This window comes from Nematolebias whitei, chromosome 3, assembly GCF_014905685.2.
Source record: "Nematolebias whitei isolate Nwh7 chromosome 3, NemWhi1, whole genome shotgun sequence".
Classification (NCBI taxonomy): domain Eukaryota; kingdom Metazoa; phylum Chordata; class Actinopteri; order Cyprinodontiformes; family Rivulidae; genus Nematolebias; species Nematolebias whitei.
Window position 1 is genome coordinate 18,818,024 of NC_056500.1, and position 20,681 is coordinate 18,838,704.

General features: G+C 38.8%; 1 protein-coding gene across 1 annotated transcript in view; it reads left to right on the top strand.

Annotated features, from left to right (window-relative positions):
- adgrl2a (adhesion G protein-coupled receptor L2a) overlaps positions 1 to 16,313 on the top strand; it is a 75,272-nt gene extending 58,959 nt beyond the window's left edge. Inside the window, exons 16-22 of the mRNA XM_037698060.1 lie at positions 1,963 to 2,054; positions 6,277 to 6,445; positions 6,642 to 6,770; positions 9,789 to 9,885; positions 11,650 to 11,778; positions 12,370 to 12,387; positions 14,291 to 16,313. Of these exons, the coding sequence (XP_037553988.1) occupies positions 1,963 to 2,054; positions 6,277 to 6,445; positions 6,642 to 6,770; positions 9,789 to 9,885; positions 11,650 to 11,778; positions 12,370 to 12,387; positions 14,291 to 15,138 (1,482 nt within the window). The 3' untranslated portion in view covers positions 15,139 to 16,313. The remainder of the gene's footprint in view (positions 1 to 1,962; positions 2,055 to 6,276; positions 6,446 to 6,641; positions 6,771 to 9,788; positions 9,886 to 11,649; positions 11,779 to 12,369; positions 12,388 to 14,290) is intronic.
- The last annotated feature ends 4,368 nt before the right edge of the window (positions 16,314 to 20,681 follow it).

Sequence of the window (20,681 nt, forward strand, 5' to 3'; positions counted from 1 at the left end):
CTTTTTTTTTTTTCTCCACTTGCTGAAATGGGTCTGAAATACTCAAAACAAGAGCAAGGAGCAGACATTTAGGTCTGTGTTCTTAAGCAGAGGTCGCCTGTCTCTGGGCTCAGGAGGTATTAGCTCCATGAAAGGCGAACACGGAAGTAATGAGTGGTGGTGGGGAGCCATTAGCATGCTTGAGATAACTTCGACGCCAAGCCCTTTTGGATCATGACACGTCATGAACAGTTCTTGTCAACCGGACAGCTCCATCTGCACCTTTAATATTTTATCCCCTGCAGTTCATTTGGAGTTCAGGGTGTACACACAGTCCACTTCAGAAAAAAAGCTCTCTCCTCAGTCTCAGTGAGGCGAGGCTGCTTCTGCATGGCTTGCAGTGATGATTCAGAAAGAGAGTGAAGGATAGAAGCAAGGCAGCTCTGCTCCAGCAAGAGAGACCCCCCCGGGAAGGGCTGCGAAAGCATGTCGGTGGGGGTGGGAACATGTGCCACGCTGCTGGCTTACTTTAAAGTACTGTGTCCCTCTCCTCTGTCTCATTGGATCCATGTCACCACTCCATGTGTGAAAGGTTTTTTTTTTTCCAAAAGTCCTTCCCCACCTGTTTCTCGCCACCCCCACTGTCTTACTCATGCAGACGGCTGGCAGGAGTAACGGCTGGTAGCTGTGAAACAAAACAGTTTCAGTGTCGTCTAAGACAAAAAAAGTCAGTTTTTGATTCCCCACCTCTTTTTTTTTTTCCCCCCTTTATCTTTCGTCTCTTTCTGCAGAAGCCTGGCTTATTGTGTGCAGCTTCATGAGTTGATTGCATGTGGAGGGGGTGATGTATTGATCACAGGCAGTCTTTTGATAGCAGTGTGCACCAGAACACTCAGACATTTCTGTTCAAGAGTGAATGACTGTGGTCTGAGCCCAGCTCACAAAGGTCCCTCCATTTTTCATCCCCATTTTTCTTCCCGGCATTTTAAAAATAACACCAAAAATGCGTCATCTGTGACGCTAAAAGCAGTGGTCACTGCAGATGTATTTATTTGAGCGTTTCCTTTCCCGTTTGATTGTCGTGTCTGTTTGAAATGTTGCCACGCCTCTGAAGTTGTCCTTCGCAGACATTTCTTGACATTATTTATACATGGCAGGCTTGCCGTACAAGCAGCTGGGTACATCTGCTGAGAGTGCTTGTACATGCTGCGTTGAGGACCAGTTTGCTCCAGAATAAATGTGTTTGAAGTAAATTATTTGGAGGAGCCCCTTTGCTGGACAATCTACCCTTTGTGTCTCTAAATCACACTATTGATTTTTAAGGTACCATATAAATGTACTCTGAAAGAAACACAGCTCATAGTGTCCTTGTCTGAACCTGATATGTGCCACCTTCTCCCTTACGATTTACTACGCTAAATCAAAAACAAACAAAAAAAATAGAGAGAACAAGCTCCCTCTCCTTTTTTCTTTTTTATCCCCATCCTTTTCATCTGGACACACAAGAGAATCGAAGAAAATATACCACGTTCTTCCTCCCCCCCCACCCCCCCAAGCCTTTTGTTACTGGTTATACCTCATAATATTTCACTACATGCATAAAATGATATGCAGTTGTTTTGTACAACAATAGGCTCTCCTCTTTCTCCTGCTACTTTTCATTCCCTTCTGACATTACCAGACTGCTGCTGTGTGGCTGTTTCTATTTTCTTTTTTTTTTTTTCTTCTCTCACATTGATGGATTTTAATGCATTTTCATGTTCCTATTGATATAGAATGACACTAAATTTGGCGCCAGTCGGCCAGTCTGAGACTAGCCGGAGTGATAGACGTTTATTGGATCAGTCTGAGGACATGCACAGAGCTGAAGGCTGACTGCTTTAATACTTACAGACAAATTAACAGTTTCTTCCTTTCTTTCTTTGCCATGTCTTGAGCCATATTTCTTTATGAATTAACGCCGCCGTTTCTCCGTCTTGACAGCTCAATCTCATCTTCCTGGTGATCACGATGTACAAAATGGTGAAGCACTCCACCACCCTGAAACCAGACTCTAGTCGACTGGAGAATATAAAGTAAGTGAAGCAGCACGTTCTGAACCCAACATTTCCCTTTGTGTGTGCAGTGTGGGCTTTATTGTCCTTTCTATGGGGGGGGTTGTAAAGTTTTCTACGCTTGTGGTTTTGCTTTTCGGTTCTCCCTCCCGTAAAGTTTTCTAGCCGTCACTCGTGTGAAAATAAATGGAAGAGCCTTTTTTTTTTAAATATTGCAATGAGAAAATGTATTTAAATTATAATTTTGGTTGTTTGTTTCGTTTGTTTTCGTTTTGCCAGGGTTGTATTGCTGGTGATGGCTGCAGATACTTTGTGAGCAGCTCTTTTGGTGCTGTGTTGTTTTGCTCCAAACCACTAACCACGGAATTGCACTGACATGACACACATCACTCTTAAGGGAGCAGCTTAACTATGGTGCTGTTAGCTCTTGGTTGGGTGGGGTGCAGTGGGAAAACTACTACGTGTGTTTGCCACTGGAACATGCCAAACCTTTTATTTTTTCATGCTAACATTTTGCTCTGGGAGGAAAAAACTCTTTTTTTGTTTTTTTCCCCCACTTCTTTACGCTTCTGTCAATAAAACACTATTTAATAACATTTGTTGCATGCTTTTTTTTTTATTCAGCGTTAAACGGTCTTGTTGATTGCTGTAGAAATGCTAATTTACATGCTCATGTTATTACAGTAAGTGTTTCAGTTGCAGCCACTCTGTCGAAAACTGCTGTTACTATTTTTTTTTTTTTTTTAATCATTTCTAAATTTGAGCAACATTACAACACTGTGGTAAAACCACAATCAGGGAGAATAGTCATAAAGGGCTTATTTAGACATCCTGGTTTATTTGTGATTGACGACTTCCTTACTGAGTAAATCACAGCAGACCGTGTTTTCTGAACTCTGTGGCTTTTTAGTTAGGCGTTCATTTTCTTCTTGGATGTTAAAATTGTTTCATTTGGGCTTGTTTATTCTGACAGAATACACTGTGTGCTAATAGCTGTTCCCCTGTGGTCATTTACTTTGTGTTCTTTGTGCAGTCAGCCTGTTTTTAGCGCTATCGCATGTAGCATGTTGAACGTGAACGCAAAGTATAACGCACACCCTCTGCTTTTCTTTCCCCCTCTCATCCTCTTCCTCTTCCTCTCTGTTCTGCACTCCCACACCAGTAATTATCGCGTTTGTGATGGCTACTATAATACAGATTTGCCAGGGTAAGCTTTCATCATTCACCTCAAATAATTTTACCCCATGCACAAGACAGCCTTCACCCATACAAATTTCGCTACAAGACAGTGTCTTCTGAGCAATTGCTCCATTTGGAGTGGATTTTTGTAATTTAATTATCCAACAGCAAAACATGCAAATCTTGGTTCTTGTTAGACCCTAATTTCCCTTGGATCAAAGTTGAAGATATTACACTCAAGTGCCAGCTAACCCGCACCAGTCTGTGCTGTGATCTAATTGTGTTTCTCTCTCCCTGCCTATCACGCTCCCTAGCTATGAAGATAATAAACACTTTATCAAGTAAGAACGTGTTGGCCAGAAGTCTCTTTTTTCGCTGATTCTCGTCACTCTCCTCTTATTCATTCTCTTTCCTTTTCCCCTATATTTTACTCTCCTTTCTAAACTGCAGCTTTAAAGCTTTCTCATCATCTGTCTTTGTGATCGGTCACTTTTGCCATTTTCATCAGTCCTGTCTGGTGTTGTGATTATTGTTGTGTGTGTGTTTGAGCATTGAACTGTGACTTCACTGAACCTTTACACTTAAAAAAACAACTTTTTTTTCCATTGCTTGAAGTCTCTCCACATCTTTCTTGGACCCCGTTCTGCAAACACACACACACACACAGTAAATAAATATTTAGTGAATCTTGATATTCAGTGCTGTTCCTTTTTTAAGTTCTCTTTAAACATGCTCCATTTTCTGAATTTGCTGCGCAGTATGTTCTGCCATATGAGAAAGTTATTTGCGGAAAAGCAGATCAAGGTTTTGCTTCTTTCATGTCTTTCTGATGGCAGGAACTGCTTGTAGGTTTGAACTGAAAGTGTGGATGGAGGGGTAGAGATAGAGTTGTTGAAGCTTTTTCGGACTGCAAACATGTTTTTTTTTTTTTTTTTTTTTTTCTTATTCTGTGTTTTTCTTATCACATGATTTCTAATTTAAAATAATTATTTTTATTTTTCAAAATTAATAATACAAGCAGTGGTGGAGAAAGTACTCAAACACTATACTTAAATAAAAGTACTAATAAACTGACAAAAATATACTCTAGTAAAAGTAGAAGTACCACATTTATGTTTTTACTTAAGTAAAAGTAAATAAGTACTTGCTTTTAAAAATACTTAAAGTATTAAAAGTAAAAGTGCTTGCTGAATGTATTACCTAATGTAATGTTCTACAATATCATTAAGTATGCCTACTAAATGTATATTTTCTGTAATACATTAATAGTGTTGAGTCATTTTAATGAACAATGCTGCAGATAATACATGTTTTTATTGTGTTTACTCTGTGACACAGTTCACACCTGGACTGGTGATTCTGTGCATCAGAATTTCAGGGATGACATGCAGAGTTAAATGACATTAAGCAAAATAAGAAAGAAGAATGATCATACCTTTGAAAGTTTTTATTTAACACAAAGCAAAACCAATGTGTCATTTTAACTGCAGTAAACACATTTAAGTAAAAGTTGTCTGATGAAAAAAGGAGCATTAGACCAAACAAAGGAATATCTGATCATTTCAACTCCAGTTTGTCATCAACTCTGGTTAAAATACTGTCTAGTCAACCTTGTAATGAGTCAAAAGTAAACACTATTTTAACTTCCTGTTTCCATTTTCAAAACTTGGACCCGAGTGTTGAGTCATTTGGAGACATCTCTTGTCTCCTGTCCTAACATCCCATGAACTGACACATTAATATTGCAGCAAGAATTTCTTGTTCAAGTTTAGAAGAAGTTGGTTTTCAAAGTTTTTTGAGTCCAGTCTGGCTCTTTTGGGAGATAATCTGTCCTGCTGTACTGAACAGCCTTTCAGTAGTCTTTCAATAGTCATTCAATAGTCTTTCAATAATCTTTCAATAGTCTTTCAATAATCTTTCAATAGTCTTTCAGTGGGCAGCACGGTGGCGCAACTGGTAGAGCTGCTGCCTCTCATCGAGCAGGTCCTTGGTTCAAACCCCGGTCCAGGGGTCTTTCTGGGTGGAGTTTGCATGTTCTCTCTGTGCATGCGTGGGTTTTCTCCGGGTGCTCCGGTTTCCTCCCACAGACCAAAAACATGCATGTTAGGCTGATTGGTAACTCTAAATTGTCCCTAGGTGTGAGTGAGAGAGTGAATTGTTGTTTGTCTCATTTGTCTCTATGTGGCCCTGTGATGGACTTGTGACCCGTCCAGGGTGTACCCCACCCCTTGCACAGTGATTGCTGGACATGGGCACCGGTGACCCCCGTGACCCAAAACGGAATAAACGGGTAAAGATAATGGATGGATGGATAGTCTTTCAGTAAGGCCATGGGTGGTGCGTATCTTCTTGCTGACTCTCTGCGGTGGAATCCAGTTCGGGTGTGTTAGTGGTGCAGTGGGTGTGCCCAGCTCAATGATGTGTGTACTAGAATATACATCATTGGCCCAGCTCTTCTTGAAGGCGGGTTTAACATTACCTGCCCACTTTGCAGTGATTCAATGGGCCAATTCCCCTCACCAATGGTTACTTTCAAACTAAAGAACAAATAAATAAAAAAAATGCAACGTGAATACAACTTGTAACACAACACATTATAGAAATGTAGTGCAGTAGAAAGTACAAATACTTAATGTAAAATGTAGTGGAGTAAAAGTCGAAAGTATCCACGTTTAACTTTACTTAAGTAAAGCACAGATACATGAAAAATGTACTTAAATACAGTAACAAAGTACTTGTACTTAGTTACATCCCACCACTGAATAGAAGATTTAATAGGGACTGCGGTAGCTTGGTGGCCAGTGTCGTGGTCTTGTAATCCTGAGGTTGTGGGTTCGAGCCCACAACACACAGGTTGTGTCAGGAAGGGCATTCAGCGTGAAACAATTGCCAAATCTTTCATGTGATTCCACTTGCTGTTGCAACCCCTGACAAAGGGAGCAGCCGAAAGACACTTACTAATAGTATAAGAGTCTATAAATCCCTGTTGTTACTTTGTCAGTGATCATCTCTTATGTTAAGTTTGACATTTTCTTGAGTTTGCTTTTCTGTTTCTGTTTGCCAGGTCTTGGGTCATGGGAGCTTTCGCCCTGCTGTGCCTGCTGGGCCTCACATGGTCCTTCGGTCTCTTTTTTATCAGTGAGGCCTCAATTGTCATGGCATACCTGTTCACTATATTCAACACCTTCCAGGGAATGTTTATCTTCATCTTTCACTGCCTTCTCCAGAAAAAAGTAAGTAATTTTGTTTTCATTTGATGCTTAAACTTTGAGATTTGTCTTCCAAAGCATGCAGTTGTTAGCTTTCCTCTCTCCTGAGCTTTGCCACACATTAATATAAAGATCAAAGATTACTTGCATTGTTAAAGTCTTGGTTAAGTCATAGTTAAAGCAAACGGTCTGTGTCAACACTTGCTGTGTACTCTCGCAGGTCCGCAAAGAGTACAGCAAGTGCTTCCGCCACACGTATTGCTGCAGAGGGCTGCCGACCGAGAGCTCGCATGGCTCCACAAAGACTTCGACCACACGGACCAGTGCACGCTACTCTTCTGGTACACAGGTAGAGCATGGAATTTTACAGACTCAAACAGTGCCACGTATAGAGAAGGAGACAATGATCCCTGCACTTGTCACTACTTAAATTTCAACAGTTTATTTGGAAAATGTCCACTAATAACAAAGTGTTCTGACCTGATTGAAGTTTTCATATTTTGTTTCAAAATCTTGTGGAAAATAATGTTTGTACGTATTTATTACAAAATATTGAACTTATCTGCTTTGCACTTGTGCACTAACAACTCTACGATGACAAAGCAAAAATAGTTTCCAATGGTTTTATTAATTTACAAATTACAAAGCTAATAAATTCCAATGTGTTAAAAAGTCTTCTTTTAATGACACTCTTAATTTTTATGCATTCTGCTTCTACCAGTGTTTTTTTGAGTCGCATATATGCCTTTATCTAATTGCAGTAGTTCCTAATGGAACTTAATTACATGCCTTGTTTCTTATTTGCACAGTTGACATTTAGAGAACTAGGCAGTGAGGTCCAGAAAACTGTCCAAAAACACTTATAAAAAGCTTGTGTCTAGGTCTTAATCTGGGGTGAGATATAATCAATTTAAAGTGGCCAAAATCGCAGCAGTTTCCTAAATAAATCAAGATCAGACAGGCATCCTGAATTGGACAGATGTTCTTGTTGGCCAAATCTTAGACAAAAGGTCTAAATTAGACAGGTAAACACTGAGCCAACGGTCATGACAAATGAGATCCAGAGTTTCATCCTGAAGATTGAAGAATTTCACAGGAGGAACAAGCATTAGTGCAGCTTTCCCAACAATCAGGTCTTTACGGTCGAGCGGCCACACAGAAGCCATTACTCTCTAAAAGATGCCCTGCTAGTATTTTCCTTAAAGGCACTTGAATGACTCTGAGAATATAAGAAGCCTTTTTTTGGTGTGATGGGAAATAAAAATGTTGAGCTATCTGGATGCAAATCCTAAAAATGTGGGAGGCAAGTTAGCATCACGTCATTAATGGAGCATACGAACAAGTTGATGGCAGGACCATTCAGTGGGAAAGCTTTACTTTAACATAAGGTAAAGAAAAGTTGGTTTAAAAGGTAAAGATAGTTTAAAATCTATTTATTTTACAAGGAGGATCAGAATCTAGAAAAAAATGAGATTTAGGTTTTAAAAAGAATGTTACTTTGAAACAAATCACAAAGAAAATGAAGATGGGTTTCTACAGAAAACAAGGAGGATCAAGGTCTACATCCTGGATCTGAACATTGTGAGTTTTGGTTTAACAGTTCCGCTTAGAAGAATCAAACATGTTTTTAGAGAAAAACGACCCAAGCCTGTACTGCAGGATGTTTTTTTTTAAAAAAAGAAGGTTTTTGATTATTGCCAAAGGATTTTTACCCCCCAAAAATACATGAAGGTTCCTCCTCACCCCAGCACTGCCTGACCAAAAAAAAAAAGTTGCCACCTGTATTTAACTAAGCAAATAGGTACAAACCTCCTATTGGCTAATTACTGTGTGGGCGATTATCTTTCAGCTGGCAACAAGTTATTTAACCCCAACTGGTGCAATGAGTTGCTTCTCATTTCTTAAACAACCATGGTGAAAGACACATCGTGTGGTTGTGGAAAATATGTCAGTCTGTTTGAGAAGGGTCAATTCTTTGGCATCAAGCAGAGAAAACATCTAAGGAGATTGCAGGAACTACTAAAATTGGGTTAAGAACTGTCCAACGCATTATTAAAAACTGGAAGGATAGTGGGGACCCATCGTCTTTGAGGAAGAAATGTGGTCAGAAAAAAATCTTGAATGATCGTGATCGGCGATCACTTAAACGTTTGGTGAAATCAAATGGAAGAAAAACAACAGTAGCACTCAGGGCTATGTTTAATAGTGAAAGTAAGAGCATTTCCACACGCACAATGTGAAGGGAACTCAAGGGATTGGGACTGAACAGCTGTGTAGGCTTAAGAAAACCACTAATCAGTGAGGCTAACCAGAAAAAAAGGCTTCAATTTGCTAGGGAGCATAAATATTGGACTCTGGAGCAATGGAAGAAGGTCATGTGGTCTGATGAGTCCAGATTTACCCTGTTCCAGAGTGATGGGTGCATCAGGGTATAAGAAGAGAGGCAGGTGAAGGGATGCACCCATCATGTCTAGTGTCTAGTCATCAATGCAAGATCTTGGTGAAAAATTAATGCAACACTGGATGGAAATAGATCTTGTGACATTGCAGAAGCTCATCAAAACAATGCCACAGTGAATGCATGCTGTAATCAAAGCTAAAGGCGGTCCAACAAAATATTTTGTGTGTGACCATTGTTTTTGGCCAGGCAGGGTATTTGTCTCTGTGGATAGTGATGATCCGAATTCATTGTTAGATAAATCTGAAAATGTCTAAAACTTAAAAGCAGAAAAAAGTTTCTGACTGTGTTGCAGTTTCATCATGAAAAATACAAAGAAAGCATATTTGGAACACAGGCTTCAGAGGTACATCAAGAGACGCCAGCATTATTCTCCGTTTAACAATCAGTATCTATTTTGCTGCATGAGAACCTTTCTCCTCTAATACCCCTTTAGCACTTGTTTTTGTCTTTATTTTCTCTATCCCACTAACGTCATGTGCATGTAAAATGGCAGTGCACTCTTTAAAAAGCATTACAGGTACATTTTACTGCAAGGAATGCAATTGCAAGAAATGTACATGTTTGTGTTGTCGCTTTCTTTGAATAGGCCAATAATCGTTAGTATACTATACACTCAACTTTGGTGTGCTCGCAGAGCAACAATGCTAACACTCTTTAATCTCGAGTTTAGCAAAAACAAAAATGGATAACTGAAAAAATTGACTTAGACAAAAATGAGTCTTGAAAAACCTACAGAAAAAAGCTGGACTGCCTCCCCTTCACTCTATACTTTATTAAAATAAATAAAGAGTAAAATAAAGAGTGGTATCGTTTGCAGTATTTGCATTAATAAAAGAATGAACGTTGATCTGAAAGGTGAGCAGTCCTGTTTAAAGACCTAACAACTGTCCCTTGTTGACCTGACAGAGTCGTATCAGGAGAATGTGGAATGACACCGTAAGAAAGCAATCTGAGTCCTCCTTTATCTCAGGTGACATCAACAGCACCTCCACTCTTAACCAAGGTCAGTTCACACCTCATCTCCTTCCACACCTGTACATAGATTTCATCATCCAGGTGAAATGATCACCTTTACGTTCCAATATCACCAAGTTAGAGTGTAACTGCAGCAAATGCTTTAAGTTTGAAGAGTCATAGCAGTGTGGTTAGTGAAAAAGGACATGGGAAGAATTAGGCATTCAGCTGCCATGCTCTGTGACTAAGGATCACAGAAATCCTTCTTCAAATACTGTGTTGTCATTCTGGTCTCTAACGTCAGCTTCAGATTTGGACCAGGCTTTTTTTTTTTTTTTTTTGTGCCAATTTTTCTAGTCCAGTAGTGGAAACAGACAAAAGTAAAATGGGAAAAAGAAAATCCTAACATGATACAAACAGTATTTTGTTGCCTCTGTGGCCTCTGTTTCCACATAGGTAGGTTTATAGTGAAAGGAGGAAAAAAAAAACAAAAAAAACAGAAAGTCATTTATTATTTAGCCTGAGCACAAATATGATGATGAGAAGATGATGTTCAACTCTTGCTGACCCAGTGTGCTTAGTGTGAAGTTAGGCTCTCTGCTGCTTCTGAAATGGTTCTCCAAGCATGCGAGGGAAACGAGAGCGTACACCACGATAGCTTTACCCCCCCCCCCCCCCCCCCCCCGGCTCCTGTCACTGTTGCACTTTACCTTTTTTTTTCTTTTGCCTTTTTGATGTCCCTTCCCAACAGACAGAACGTTGCATCAAGCATTTTCCTCCACATTTGGACTTGGTGATACATCAGTAACAATAGAATAAAGTCCCCCCCCCCCCCCTCCCCATACCATTTCCTGGAGATGTTAATGCAAAGGTTGGATATTGATCACTCCAGGGCGTAGTAGTTACCCTGGAGAGTTAGTGCACTGAAGGAGGGCTTTATCTCCTAGAAGCACTTCCATGTCATTAAAAACATCCCTGGAGACATCTCAACATGACAGATGGCATTTAACACAGGTGATAAATGGCAGAGAAAATACCTCAGATCCTTCGAACTCACCGTGAGCTTGAGAGAATAATTAGGTAGATTACGTTTTGGGGGGAAAATGGCTGAATTTTAGCCTTAATTGAGATTTGTCTAATTTGAAAACTTGGAATACATTTTTATTGTCTGTAAAACAGGAAGTTTTACATCTGAACTCAGGGTCCACTAATATAGTTTTTAAATGTAAAGCATAATTTTGTTGTTGTTTCATTTTTAACATGCAGTTCTAACACTTTATTCATGCACACTGCAGTCCACTGGAGTTTGAACAATTTAGTTTTGCTTTGCTGTTATTTGACTAAGTATGCTTAGGCTTGTTTAATGTAAGTTATTTAAAAAAATGCATGAATCAGCTTAATAAATAAACCAACAGATCAGTTTAGTCTACCTCTAATACTTTTGAAAAAAAAAGATAACTGAACACGAGTTAAGAAACCCAATGAAGATTAAATGTGTAGTAAGTGCAATAATATTAAAATAATGTGTAAAAAATGTAATAAGCATTGGCGGTTGAGAATGTGTTGCTGAATAAGTCAAGGATAATAAAGTACATAACGTATGAGAGCCAACAGCTGCAGCCGGTCTGCTAAAGTAAACAAAAGAGCCGAAATACTACTTCTTTTGTTCGTGTTCTATAAAATCTTTATTTTCTGTCCCTTACTTCTAAAATACCACCCTGGTATCAGAGTTTATTTCCTTCATTTCTTTTCTTGATCAAACTTTCAGTCGACTGTCAAACTTATCTTCACCTCCTCTGTCTTGCCACTCCAGGAATGACTGGGAATTATCTACTAACAAATCCTCTTCTGCGACCACAAGGCACTAACAACCCTTATAACACCTTACTGGCTGAGACAGTCGTGTGTAACACCCCCACAACTCCAGTGTTTAACTCACCAGGTGTGCTTATTTAATTCTTTCACCTGCATGCTGCCATTTTTTCCTCTCTTTTCCACCGCTGCTTTTCTCCCTCCTGGCCTCTTCAGGAGGCCAAATGAAAAGCAGGAAGCTCTGCGGTGTTGTTTTTCCCCTCTTAAAGCACTGTCTCCCACTAGCTTGTGTACATGATGGGTTTGTGTGTAATAGCACAAACATTTTGTCATGTAGAACAGAGACTTTTGCTGTTTGCCTTGACCCAGTCTCTGCGTACTCATATTTCTTTTAAAGGGACGTAATGATTAAGACGGGAGACGCTGCACATTTTGTCTTAAGATGAATTAAACAGTGATCTGAAGCTGTAGAATAAAGTGCATCATCATTAAGATTTATTTCCTAATACTGTTTTAGGAGATTATTTTTCATGCGATTTAAAAAAATCAAATATTTAGTAACTGATTGCACATCTTTAAAATTAATTATCTCTGTTTCAGATTATATTGAATGTTATTTATCATTGTTGAAACTGTGCTGTGTTGTTTTGTCATTTTCTGTTTTGAAATATAAGTGGCCTTTTTGTCATGTTTTGTCCTTTTCCCTTGTGCTTTCCTTTAGTGACCTACAGAGAGACAAGTATGGGAGTAAAACTTAACTTTGCCTATCAAATGTAAATTTTTTTCAGCATGCTTATTAAAAAAAAAAAAAAAAACGTACGCTGGCACCATCACTGGTTTTATTTTAGGCCATTAACACACACTCAGAGAGCAAGTGGTTCACAAAATTACCCACTTAAAATCAACATTAATCTGAAAAAAAATTGAAGGTTTTATTGGTTAATTCTTCTGGATTTGTTTATCTCAAATTTGCCCACAAGTCTGCTTGATTTTCTTCTGCTTGAATTGTTTTCACCAGCCAAATTTCATTTGCTGTTTTCTCACAGAGCGGAGCATTTATCAAACGTTTTCCCTGCTATCCCTTTTCTTTTATTGAAAACTCTTTCTATTTGTCCGTCCCTTTTTCCTCGTATGGCACTCAGCAGTCTCAGTGTCCGATATTATTCCTGTCACATGCTTTCAGACAACACCTGTCTGGACACTAAATTGCCTCCTAGCAGGCATTAACGCACGGATGTCATGGCAGCAGCTGTTCAGTTTTTCTCACTTTCTTTTCAGAACTTTTTTGTCATCTATTACTTCTAACATCCAATTGATTCTGTAGAGCATTGGCCATTTAGAACCTTCATTATTTCCCCCCTTTTATTTTTTGACATGGACAAACATTACCATAAATTGCTGCAATCGTCCTAATCTTTGCACGCTATTCTTCAAGGTGAACAACCACAGCATGACACGTTGTTTTCCCACTTTTATCTTCTCTCTCAATCATGACATAAAAATATTTAGATTTCTTCCTGCTGCATTCCATGACCTCCATGCTTTGAGGAATTCCTAACATGACCGTGTCTGACCTCTGCAGCGGCTGTATTTCTTTGAGCTGTTCACCCAGTGGCCTGCTTCTCACTGGGAACTGTTACTGACGGATGCTGTGTTGGGCTGTGGGCAAGCTCTGACCTTTGCTAACTTTGGGTACATAAGCTGCCAACGAATGGGCAGCAAACGTACCAGAACAAAGTCAAAAAACGAAAGAAAAACTCAAGATTTCCCATAAAATTAAAATGGCATTTAATTAATCGATGCCAAAGCTGTTTATTGCTTCTTTACTTTATTTGCTGAACCCTTGCTCTTGCTAAGTTGCAATTCAGATTTATTTTTCTTGCATTTTGTTGTGGTTTTTTTTTTTTTTAGCAATTTTTCATGTGCCAATAAATCATTTTACTTTGTTTTGTACATCAGCTGCTCTTAGACCAGATAGCCTGAGCAGACAGACATGATGTGAGTTGTCTAAAGTGAGTGTTTTCACCTGCTGTGTGTGGTGATGGTGGATCGCTGCTTGTGGGCTCCCCTTGTAGTGAGAATAAAAATGGCTGCCCCGTCTTATTAAATACCCACCTTCCCTTTTCTGTCAGAATCTTGTTTTTCCCATCTCTATATCGTTATTTACCTGAGCACACCCCAACTTGTTAGCCGCTAGAAAACTTGTGTGTCTTAGTGCTTGCCATTTTGTGGCTCCATACATGCGATTACTGACTTTTGCCCGATTGTGCTGTGATGGTGATTAATGAATGTTAGTCTGTTTCTTAATGTTGTTTGGGATCATTTTCATTGCTTTGTCACTTTTGTGGCAAACTAGAATGCATAATGTTTTGCTTCCTTTTACAGCAATTTATGAAAGGGAAAGCTTAATTGTGTATATGAGAAAGTAAAATGATTTCTCATTGCAAATATTGCATGATGTATATCATCTGTTAATAACTGTATCTAACTAACAGATTGATGGCATGGCTTAAATTAACTTTAGATTAATTTTTTGTGTGAAACTGCATCCTAAACAGCATTAAACTTTGATTTTATTCTTTCACAGTTGACTGAGTTGAATTAAGTAACATCTCTTTGTTGTTTTTTTTTGTTTTTTTCAGGGCACTCACTGAACAGTGCAGTGAGGGATACAAGTGCAATGGACACTCTACCGCTAAATGGTAACTTTAACAATAGCTATTCACTCCGTAATGGGGACTTTGGCAACAGTGTGCAGGTAGTGGACTGCGGGCTCAGCCTGGACGATGCTGCCTTTGAGAAAATGATCATCTCCGAGCTTGTGCACAATAACCTGCGTGCCTGTAATAAAAGCCACCAACAGCAACTGCAGAGGCATTCCACTTTACGTCATCCACCCCCCCACCAGCAGCCGCCGCAATACCACCATCACCACCACACGGAGCGGGCTCCACCCAAGGTGACAGTGGTTGGCGGCAGCAGCAGTGAAGACGACGCCATTGTAGCCGACGCGTCGTCTTTGGTCCACATGAGCGACACGGTGGGCCTTGAGCTGCATCATCAGCGGGAGCTGGAGGCGCCGCTCATCCCCCAGCGAACTCACTCGCTTCTGTATGCGCCCCAGAAGAAGGTGAGGACCGACGGAGGAGTGGATACACATGTCAGCGAGCTGACACCCACCAACCCTGACAACAGTCCGCAATCCCCAAACAGAGACTCTTTGTACACTAGTATGCCTAATCTGAAAGACTCTCCCTGCCCGGAGAACAGTCCCGATGTTGTGGAGGATCTCTCCCCCACCAAGAGGAGTGAAAATGAGGACGTTTACTACAAAAGCATGCCTAACTTAGGGTCCGGCCACCAGCTCCAAGCCTACTACCAGATAGGCCGAGGGAGCAGTGATGGTTTCATTATTCCCATTAATAAAGAGGACTGCATCCCTGAAGGTGACGTACGAGAAGGACAGATGCAGTTAGTGACAAGCCTTTAAATGTATTTAAATCATCCTCAAACCTCCCTGCCCTTTACACAATTCTGACTTCTTACAGGACACAGTAGTGAAGGCAGGAAAAGTGTTTTATTATTTTTTTAAGAATCTAGAAGTTCAATCACTCAAATGTACCACTTTCAAGCCTCCCTTCACATTGCCATTTTTTCCCCCACTCTTCCTTCCTTCCCTGCAGACCCAGAGACTTGCAGCACAGCAATGGCAGTGCAAAGTTTTAAAGAGACTGTACATAAGATGTAGAGTCAAATGTCAATTTTAAGAGACAAGCCAATTATGTATTTAAATGTGCTGCTGCTGTTGAATCATCACGAAATCTGAAGGTGTAAGAACTGAAGTAAAAGGAAAACATAAAAAAAAAAATCATTACTGCAACATCCAAACAGCAATTTCCTTGATAAAGATTGTACATACACTTCACAACATCCAAGTGGAACCTTTTTTTTTGTTGTTTTCACACCCCTGGACCAGGTTGTGGACGTGTTTGTCAATTGATCCTGATCAGAATGTTAGAAAAGAATAAGAAGGTCCTGCCCGCTCTCCATCATCACGAAGTTTGGATTGTAAAACCACTAGCAATCAAGCCCCTGGCCTTATATTTTCTTAAATGTACCTTGAACAGTTGTCAAGGAATAAACTGCTAAAATATATATTTTGTTGTATTGCTAGTGTAAAATAAAAAAAATCATGGGAAAGCGTAATTATAAAGAAGCTTTTAAATGCAAATTTATCATTTGAAAGACTATCGTTTATTGAAGATGAACATACGTAAAAGCGTGTTTATGGTTCCAACACTTCATTCACATTTGTATGTTTGGGTGTAAAGGTTTATTAAGAGAGGAGTCAACCAATTGCAAAGATGCATCATCACTTTTTTTTTCGCTTGTTGAACAGTGTTTTTGCCTAACAAGTTCTGTTGATATTGTTCATTGAAATATCTTTATCTGACTTTGCCAAAGTGGCATCACTGTAGTAGAATGGGATTGCAACAACCCAGTTAAGGTAATTATGCATTGCACATTTCTTTTTTCTTTTTCATTTATCGTCTTTTTTTTTTTTGCAATTATGATTGAAATATATCTTTTTTAACAGAAGGGTAATGGACAAGCGTTAGCTAAATGGAAACAGACTAAAGTTTTTATCAGAAATGTAGTTCTTCCGCTGGGGTTTTGAATATTTTATTTATTGAAATCTTTCCAAAAACCGTAAATGGGAAGTGTGTGAATATTTTCCCACACTGGTAAACATGCTGTACTGTAGCTTATGTTTTTTATGTAAACATAAGGGGCTTATCACTTAAGACTGATGTAAAGTTCAACACTTGTTTAACAAAAACAATAAATGTGAGACTTTTTGTCAAAAGACATTTGCTTTTTTTTAATGGGTTGTGTGTTTGTCACATCTTTAGAAAGCAGTTATGACTATTTTGCTATGGACAAAAAAAACAAAAAAAACTCACTTTTGACTCAGGTTTTAAGTAAGTCCCTTGAAAGATCAATTTGTTTTCTGCAGAATATATTTGCCTTTTTTTCATGCTTTTTCTTCAATCACTGCAGAGTAGAGAGAGTTCACCATGTGTGTTAGAGAAGCCAAATTTGTCCATGTGATTCAGACATGAGAAACTCAGGTAGGAAAATTGCATTGTAAATGTTTCTCTGTGTGGTTGTAACACTAATAAAAGGTTCAAAACTGACATTGTTCAAAGCATTGTCCACTTAGTTTATTATTAAATAACCACAGCATTAGGGTCTGGCTCTGGTGAAATATTGATTTGTTGGCCGTAATGTCGGATAAGAATAAAGTAGTGTCCACCAACCCTAGTGTCACATGTAGGCATGTCATGATAACACATTTTTCTGGGTGATTAATTGTCTCAAATGATTGCGATAAACGATAATATTGTTTGAAATTTAACAATAATTGTCAAATTTTTGAAGAGATGTTGATTTGTTTGGAGTGTAGTACCTTTTTTGACCACCTGATGGCAGTATAAGACTGTATGAACCAAATGATGGATAGTTGAGCAGTGTGTCTCTTTAAGAAAAGTGGGAGGGAGGGCCCTTGACGTGACATGGGCTGACGTGGTGACGCTCGGTGATTTGATCTCTTTAGCATAGAATTTTTCACACAATGCTTTTAATAAAAATAAAAAAAAATCAGTAAATAAGTTCTCAGCTTCTTTTTGCTGAGAAAAACAACTTTTTACACAAAGGCGCAGGTTTCAAACGTGAATTTTGGAGCTCGACAAGACGGAGGTTTATTCCCGAAGTCGGCCAGTTAGCTTAACTCGTAGCTTAGCTTCTCGGCTTAGCTGCTTTTAATTATCAAAAAATGTGATTTTGGATGGTTAAAACAGAGTTTAAAGAAAAAGAGAAAGGGGGGAGTGAGTCAGTGAAGAGCACCGGAGTTTAGCTGTGTCTTCAGTACAAAGAGAGAGACACGAAGAAACGATAAAGCCGGTAAATTAAAATGAGGTTGATAGTTTTCATTCCTCATGCGATTAATTGATTTATTGTTTATCGCGACAGGCCTAGTCACATGTGGCTGTGGTTGTAGAAATAAAGTATCTGGGCATGATTCATATTTGCTCTATTAATGTGTGCTTTTGAAGTGAGTTTGTATGTTTTATACACTTCAGGTAATGCTAATATACAAAGTATTTTGCCATTTGAGGATAGGAATGACAGCTCACAGTAGGGGGGCTACAAAGTGTACAGTTTGCCATTTGTACCGCCGGAGGAAATGACTCAGAACTCTGCAGAAATGGACTTTATGTCGGTGCACAAAATGTTGCGTAGGCTGCATGTTGTTTTGACTTTCGCAACAATTATGTGACATTTTGTGCAATTATCTGCAGCTTCAAATTGTCATTGAAGAAATTCGTTCTTTTGTATTTATTATTATTTTTTTTGTGATCTCTTGTACAAGCCTCTCGAATGCCAGTTTGAAATCAAGTGTTTTGGTAATTGTTGACTGTCGAAAGGCATGACGGCATGCATAAGAATGAGGGGAACATCATATTAGTTTCCATTCTGCGCTGTTAAACCATCCAGCCCTGTATTATCTGTGTAATAACCCTTGTAATTTATATATTTTTTGAAGCGTCATTATCAGCGAAGGCATATTTAACTCAACTCTTTAGGCAGCTGAAAATTCTACGAGGTGGAACAAAAATAACTAGAGATGACTCTGATCAACAAACACTTTCAAATCACTTACCTATTGCCAAAAATGCATTCATTCACTGTTTTTATTTTATTGTTTTGCACATGTCCAATTACTTGTTTTGTTCCCCTGAAAACATTAAGGAATTGTTATTACTGTGTAAAAAGAAAAAGTCTCTCCCATTTTTCTCCTCGTTCTTCTTCTGTTTATCGACACACTCTGACCTTAGATTAGAATAAACGCTGTAGGTAAGCAGGTTTATTTTAATTGTTAACAGCAGGGGAAATACAATCTGAGACTGACAAGAGTCAATGTGACCGGCGATCTGGCCTCAACACCCTCTGGCTTTGCATGTGGCCTTCATGCTGTGCAAAAGCCCCCCCCCCCCCCCCCAATTCTTCGCCTTCTGCTTTGGGAGGGGCTTCTCACTTATCACCACTTCAGAAGTAGGACACGAGCTGAGAGGCCCATAGCTTAGTCCCCCCCTCCCCCCAGAGGTACGAGTCGCCCCTGAGAAGGGACACACAAAACATCCAGGGATGTTTTACAGCAGAACGGTAATAAAACAGCTAAAAATGAATGTGCTTTGACAAAAGACAGGCCGATTTAAAAAAGACCAAGTACAGCTGATAATCCAAACATTTTTTTTTTTAATTAAGGGAACTTTTTTACTTCTGGATTTAATGCATTTGCATAAAAACACAATTTCAAATGTTTGCAATGTTTTTTTAGATGCCACTTTGTTATGCTTTTATGAAAAGGTAAGAAATAAAGCTGTTACTAAATTACAATACTGATCACATTACAATATTTTGCTCATCAAGTGATTCATAATATTTAGTGACCTGTTCCAAACTTCACCAGTGTATTTTGTTAACTAGACATTTTCATATTCATAAAAATGTCTGTTTCAGGTTCATCACTTTTATGTATTTATTGAAAGTTTATGTTAGGTAATTCTTACAACCCAGGGACTTCTCCAAGTTTATCAATCGCCTCTGCAGCAGTGACTCCTGTAAATGGAAACGCTGCCAATTATAGATGCCATCAAAGTGGATGAAAGTGATTGCGTAGAAGAAAAGAGGAAAAAATAAATAAATCCTCTGAAGCCACAAAACAGTAACTGGCAACACAAAAGTAACTTCTCCAAAACTCTTGAAGTTAAAGGGACCCCTTCAACTGCCTATTCTTTTCTTCCCCCAGCCTCCTTTGTCCTGTCCCCAACTTCAAATGTGCAGATACGCGGCCCATGGGCGACTTAGATCCGGTCCCGCTGAGGTGAAAAATCCAATTAACCTGCAGCTCTAGCTGACTTCGTTATAATCCCCTCCATATAATTATGAAATTACTAGATGCAGGATTTCAAATATAAAAAAAACAAACAAGATGAGAGCAAGTGGCTCAAGGAAAAAGAGGTGAAATACAGTATACAGTAACCTGCAGACTGAACTGAAATTAAAAGTGCGATCTGTGAAAAGTTCCTGTGATCAGGATGGATGGATCTTAATCTAGCATTTAGATAAATGAACAGACTATTGGAGGTATGACAAGTTTATACTAGACTATGAAACAAATCAAGCACATCAAAAACAAGAACTCATATTTTGTAATCTTGTTTCAGTGTTTGACTGAAGAATTGTAATTATGAAGAATTAACATGAAATCCCCTTCTTCCTGCCTCCGTCAGGGTTCCTAAACTTCACAAAGCTATAAGTAATAGGTGGCATTAAGATTTAGTTTACTGGAGCATCTGTAAAGTATGCAACATTTAATTACTTTTAAAAAGTAAATAAAGTAAAGTCGTATGTCTTATGTGCTAAGCCTAGCAATAAAAGTGTCTTACCTTTGAGTTTTTACTGTGAGAGTAAGTTCTACACAATAGCACACTACATAATCAGTTGTTAATTTAGAGTTATGGAAGCATTAATTAAAAAGAAATTATATATATAGTAGTCCGTCGCTACTTCACAGTTCGTTTTTCTCGGACTTGCTCTATCTCAGTTTTTCAAAAAAAGATTGGACATGACACACAATGGCTGATTGATGGATGAGCTGCATGATCAGCATGGATTTTTCATTTAAAATAAATTATTTTAAAATATTTAGCACCTGTGTGCAGTCCGAAGTTATGAGAGAAGCTTCCTCCTGCAGCCCTGATCTCCTGCAGTGTAAAAGTGGGCGTGGCCGAGAGTGCCTCCTGAGGCAGAGAGCTGAAATCATGACATTCTGTGCTCTTTTAGAGAATTTAGAGTTTAGAAACATTGTTTAGAATAATGCAAGAGTGTGGGAAGGGTTTAAAATGCTTATATATATATATATATATATATATATATATATATATATATATATATATTAGTGTATAT